At 36.1% G+C, this 6,072-nt stretch overlaps 2 protein-coding genes across 2 annotated transcripts; one reads left to right on the top strand and one right to left on the bottom strand.

The window, feature by feature from the left end:
* The first annotated feature begins 1,250 nt into the window (after positions 1–1,250).
* On the top strand, positions 1,251–4,184 carry LOC107608939 (putative sugar phosphate/phosphate translocator At3g11320). Its single transcript, XM_016310728.3, has 4 exons — positions 1,251–1,936; positions 2,754–2,857; positions 2,950–3,178; positions 3,644–4,184. Exons 1-4 carry the CDS (start codon positions 1,496–1,498, stop codon positions 3,800–3,802), a joined length of 933 nt encoding a protein of 310 aa, XP_016166214.1. The 5' UTR covers positions 1,251–1,495; the 3' UTR covers positions 3,803–4,184.
* A 258-nt stretch (positions 4,185–4,442) lies between these two features.
* LOC107606616 (LIM domain-containing protein WLIM2b) lies at positions 4,443–5,429 on the bottom strand. Its single transcript, XM_021107307.2, has 3 exons — positions 5,230–5,429; positions 4,943–5,032; positions 4,443–4,575 (listed from the first exon to the last, which is right to left on the bottom strand). The coding sequence occupies exons 1-3, from the start codon at positions 5,347–5,349 to the stop codon at positions 4,552–4,554; spliced, it is 234 nt and encodes a 77-aa protein (XP_020962966.1). The 5' UTR covers positions 5,350–5,429; the 3' UTR covers positions 4,443–4,551.
* Between the last annotated feature and the right edge of the window lie 643 nt (positions 5,430–6,072).

Genomic DNA, 6,072 nt, shown 5'->3' with positions numbered 1-6,072 from the left:
GTGGGAATTCCGACCTTTGAGGGAGGATTCTAACTTTAAGAGTTTTCTTTCTAACTCTTTTCGTCGCTCCATCTCCTCTTTTAGGTTCCTTTCAGCCTCCCTTTGTCGTTCCCGCTCCTGTTCTAGCTGCTCGAGGCGGCTATGGATTAGTCCCATAAGCTCACTAGCGAGAGGGGGTCCTTCTTTTTCTGACTCGCGCCCCTCCGAGGAGTTTACCTTCGGATTTTTGATTCCGGAAGTGCCTTCCTTATTTTGATCATTAGCTTCCTGGTGGAGGTTCTGATCTGCTTCATTGTTTCCAGTGTTCAAATTCTCTTGATCAGAATCTGTCTCCACATGACCTTCTTCAGGGGATCTTTCCGCCATCACTGGTTAATCTCTCGGGTCCCCGGCAACGGCGCCAATGTTACGGTGGGTAACCAGAGATTAGTGGGCCGGATGACGTTGGTTGGCCCAAACGCGTGAGGGAGGTGGCTATCGAGTGAACCTGAAACTCGGTGTTCCTCCGTCCGACTTGTGCGTGTGGAAGAATGGGGGGTGGTACCTGCAAAGACACTCCAATGCCTAAGTTAGCAAGAGTGTGAGCAAGTTGAGAATGTATTGGGACTTAGTGATACCTGAGGGATGTCAGGGTATTTATAGTGGTGAACCAATAACCACCGCTGAAGTAGTGCCACCTTTTTAGGTGGATAACCGTTCCCATATCTTAGGGAGGTTAAGATATGGCTCTATGAAGTGGTTAGAGAGTTTCTAGGGGCAGTTACTCATTCGAATGAGTGTTATCTGCCAGCTAACCCTCGTATCCGACTTCTTTGGAGCAGGTCGTGTTCAGTACCGACTTCTGGGGATGAAGGCTGGTACTGGAGGAGGGCCAACCCCTTTGGGTTGGGCTTCTTTGCTTGGATCCTGGGCCCTATTTATTGGGTCAGGGTATGAACAATAAATATTAAAAAATATAAAATAAAAAATAACATTACTGAATAAATCTTAATTAATTAAAAATAGTTGAAATGTTTTCACATTTTTATAAATTAAACATATAAATACAATTGATAGTCACATATTGTAAAAAACTAAATATATAAAAATTTACATGTAATTAATTTTATATAAAATTAATATTTAAAAATGATTAAATAATTTAATAAATTTCACTAAATTGTTATTAAACAGGAGATTACTTGCTGTGAGTCCGAAAAAAGAAGCAGCTAAAGTGATATTGATATGCAATAAAAAGCAATAAATAAAACAAAATTGAGAAGCAAATGAAATAAATAATGGGGGAAGAAGAGAGAGTGGTGCGTCTAAACTCCAAAGAAGCGAAAGGAAAAGGGGAAGAGGCCGAGAATTGAAACGCGTCTACTTCAGTTTTCACTTTCACTTCTTCTTCTTCTTCTTCTTCAACTCATGAAAATGAAAATAACATGATAAAACCGCAACCACATTTCCCATTTTAACCCTCGGTCGCTGAATCCACCGTCGTCTCAGATCCGAAATGAAGGGTCCGACCCGATTATTCACGATCGGACTCATATCATCATGGTATTCCTCCAACATTGGCGTTCTCCTTCTCAACAAGTACCTTCTCTCCAACTATGGCTTCAAGTACCCTATCTTCCTCACCATGTGCCACATGACTGCGTGCTCCTTGCTCAGCTACGTCGCCATCGCATGGCTCAAGATGGTTCCTCTTCAAACCCTACGCTCCCGCGTTCAGTTCTTCAAGATCTCCGCTCTCAGCCTCGTTTTCTGCGTCTCCGTCGTCTTCGGCAACATCTCGTTACGCTACCTTCCGGTGTCGTTTAATCAGGCCGTTGGCGCAACCACGCCCTTCTTCACCGCCGTTTTTGCCTACCTTATGACCTTCAAAAGAGAGGCTTGGCTCACTTACGTTACCCTAGTTCCGGTCGTCACCGGCGTCGTCATTGCCAGCGGGGTAATATTTTTTTACTATTTTTTAATTATTAAAGGATTTTATTTTATGTGATTTCGCTATTTAAGGGTTTAATTTTTTCCTTTTTAATATCAGTGGAATTGCATTTTAGTTGACTTTGCAAAGTTATGAGGGTCACTTTATTGGTTTGATTATGATACAAATTTGTAACACTGGTTTTGCTTTTTCCTGATGATGATGATGATGCAAGTTAAGTTAGCTTTACTGTGATGATATGCTTTTTTTTTTTTTTTTTAATAATTTTTCTACCTCTTTTTTCAGATTTTAACTTTATAGCGTTCTGCTAGTCTTTGTTATGTGCTTTATATGATATGATCTACAATTAATTTTTTAAAATTAAAATACATGGTTGGGGGTTGGTTTTAGAAGCAGGGCTTTTTTGATGCTTGATGACCTGAAGAACCTTTGCAATTACAAGTTAGAATCTTATTTAGTTTATATTTTGAAGAGTTTTCAGTATGCACCGGATTGAACATCTCATGGCTTTTCCTTTTTGAAGGGAAAAAAAAAAGAATCAAAATAGGGTTTTTTTTTCCGTTTTTAAATTTTTTTATGACTTTATATGATTTAATCACAATTCAGCTGTCGGTGAGGGAGACAGGACAGCTTAAGTAGTGGTAGATATTTTATTCCCTTAAATATTCTTCAGCTGTCGGTGAGAGACATATTCACTTATTCAGTAGTGGTAGACCTTTTTTTTTCTCTGTTGTACTTTCTTGAAGTGATTTTGATGAGTAAAAAGATAAAATACTCTTTTTGGTTTCTGATGTTTTGTTTTAAATCTTTCTTTTGGTTACAGGGTGAACCGAGCTTCCATTTATTTGGGTTCATAATATGTGTTGCAGCTACAGCTGCCCGGGCACTGAAATCAGTCTTGCAGGGAATTTTGCTGTCTTCTGAAGGGTATGAATTAACCAACATGCTATTTTGTCTCTGTGCTTTGATATTTTAAATGGGGCTACTCATATAGTCATATTGTTGATGTTGTTATTTAGGGAGAAGCTGAATTCTATGAACCTTCTACTGTATATGGCTCCAATGGCTGTTGTTTTCCTTCTTCCTGCTACATTGATAATGGAAGAAAATGTTGTTGGCATTACTTTGGCTCTTGCCAGAGATGATGTGAAGATCATTTGGTACCTGCTATTTAATTCGGCACTCGCCTATTTCGTTAACTTGACCAATTTCTTGGTCACCAAACACACCAGCGCTCTCACCCTTCAGGCATGCCTCACTCATTCTTACTGCCCTGTGTTATGGAAATATCTGATTTTTTTTGTTTGGACCATCGTTCAAGTAATGATTGATCTAGCATTCGAAAATTATTAAGAAATACTAACTGAAACAAAAAGAGATATTTTCAGTGTTTTGGAATCCAAAACTTTTTCTCTCATTTAGTAGTTAAGGATCTAGTAGGAGCATAAATCATTTCCCTTTCTCTGCTTATTGTCAACGAGAGTTCATAGTGAGCTGAGTTAAGGACACTGAAATTTTTCAAGGAAATTCTGTCCGTAAGGTATAATAACTATTTGACTCAGATTTGCGATCAGTGTTCCTTGTTCCGAGTTAGGATTCAAACGTGGATTAAGTGTATATACATCAGTGGCAAGATGTTAAATTTTTCTTAATTTTTGCTTGAAGTGTTTTTGAGTGTTCCATAACTAATGTGAGAGTTGCTTCTTCATACAGGTTCTTGGGAATGCCAAAGGTGCTGTAGCAGTAGTAGTTTCAATTCTGATATTTAGGAACCCAGTATCAGTAACTGGAATGATGGGTTACTCCCTCACAGTCTTAGGAGTTGTACTTTACAGTGAAGCCAAAAAGCGAAGCAAGTCAGTGTCATCATAGTCATACATGTCATATTCCTGGGAAGAAGTTCATTCTCAACATTTCCTGACATGCTTTTCTGATCAGAATCCAGAGGTTTCTGTCTCACTTATATACAAATTCTTTTGGTCCCACATTTTGAAAGCCTCATTGAACGAACGAGATTCCTATTGTACTAAGCAATTGTGCAGAAATAGCCCACCCCAGTAGAAAGCTCTAATAAGTAAAGTAACCGGTCTCTCTGCTATACCAATGTTGGCATAATCAAGGAAATGTCTTTTTGTCATTTATTCTTTCAGGAAAGAGTTATATAGAATTGAATCTCCTATCATATCTGCTGTTAACACTACTCACATTTGTTTATTGATATGATGATATAATTCATATTCTTGCTCATGGTAAAGTTTCCCTGCGTCCCAAATTAAGATACAAAGCTGTGTATTGTACTTTTATGGAATGGTATAACACCTTTTTAATCCAATATTAGCTATTATTACTGAGAGAGCTTTTTGAACAAACAAATCAAACAAAATACTCTACACCCAAGTCATATGATGGAATAACCATTAAAAAACACACATGGAAACCCTCCAGAGACTGGGATCCTTTTTCATAAGGGAAAGTAATGCAAAGCAGCAAGGTTCATAAATGTGGAGTAGATGTTGGTGCCCATTTTATTGATGCAGACTTATTGAGATGATTATAGCTCCCTTTCCTTAAAAAGCTGCGAGAAATGGTGCTTGCAGTACAAGACAACCTCAAGTGCTGCATCATTGGATGTTGTTATTGGACATCTGCCATGTGAACATTTAAAGCATGATTTATGATAGGCCTTCGAGTGGGATGGACTCAGGAACTCGTAATTTAGGGTAATTGTAAAGATATGTTCTAGTAATCAGTACAAAATGTAGAATCACTGTTTACTTTGGTAATCTATTATCATTTGACTTTTCAATTGGAATAAATGGACAAATATGAAATTTTCAACTGAGTCAAGAAAAACTATATAATTAAGGAGGACAATCCACTAATCTACTGAATTTGGATCGGTGATGAATAAATAACGAAGGAGTCTTTGTCCCTTAGCCCTGAGTGGTAAAAATTCACTTAAGAAATTTGCAACAGGTTATAATTGTAATAATGAAATAATCTAAATCCTACCTTCTCCAATGGATACGCAATTTTAGCACATGTTGCACATTTTTCTTGCGTCCCAGAAAGCATACCAGCTGCCTTACTAGGGGATCTTGTCTAGAATAGAATTAAGATAGCACAAATAGTAAGCAGAAAATACCAAATATCATAATTTAAGTTTCAAAATGCAAATATCTATTTGAAGGTTTTTTTTATTTAACAGCTCAGGTTTGGTCTTATCAGCTACCTTTGAAGCTGTTAAAATTTGGAATTATTACCGCAATTAAAAAGGGATATGAATCACAAATAATTACCTCAATCTTGGAAATAAGAAACATACGTGATTGGAAGTTCTGTTTGAAAGTTCCTGTCTCCTTGAAGAGATGCTCATAATAAGGCTTACAGTAATGAAGCTTTATGGTAAGCAATGGCATCAGCTGATGGTTGATCAACTGGGTACACCGTTGTCACAAGCCTTGCACTTTTGTTGTGCTCCAATGAAAGACATAATGCTTTACTTACATTTTTACTTTTAGTTCTTGATCATGAAAAATAGAAGATACATTTTCTTTGAGAAATTGCATGTGGATCCTTGAGTTTGTGAAGAGAGTCAAAAGACCTAAAGGCAGGACTTAGGATTTAGGATGGAGAGAAATATATATATATATATATATATATAGTCCAATGTTCCCAAAGCTTGACCAATAGTGCCAAAACTTAGTTGGTTTATTAGTCCAATTTGTCAAGGTTTTCCTTTAAAAAGAAAATATATATTAAATCATTAATAATAATGTTAACAGTTCTATTATAATAAAAAATTATCAAAATAAATTTTGGTCCATCAAATTAAAATTTTTCTTAAAAAATAGTTCAGACTTGAAAAATAAATATTTATAATTCTCTGTAGAGCGTGTGAATTTTATAATCTACATAATAATGTGTGACTTGAAATTTTTTGTAACTATTTTTAATCTAAATAATATAAGACCCAAATGCTCCATATTTTAACTTCTTTATGTGTATAAGATTATATATGTACAGCAAAATATATATGTAATTACACTCCAATAATTAAAACGCTCAATTTTTAAGTTAATACCTCTTTATATATATATATATATATATATATACATATATGATCTAATGTATATAATATC

The sequence above is a fragment of the Arachis ipaensis genome, chromosome B7 (assembly GCF_059453495.1).
Source record: "Arachis ipaensis isolate K30076 ecotype BB chromosome B7, ASM5945349v1, whole genome shotgun sequence".
Taxonomy (NCBI): domain Eukaryota; kingdom Viridiplantae; phylum Streptophyta; class Magnoliopsida; order Fabales; family Fabaceae; genus Arachis; species Arachis ipaensis.
Note: the sequence above shows the minus strand (reverse complement) of the source record. Positions and strands in the feature narration are given on the sequence as shown.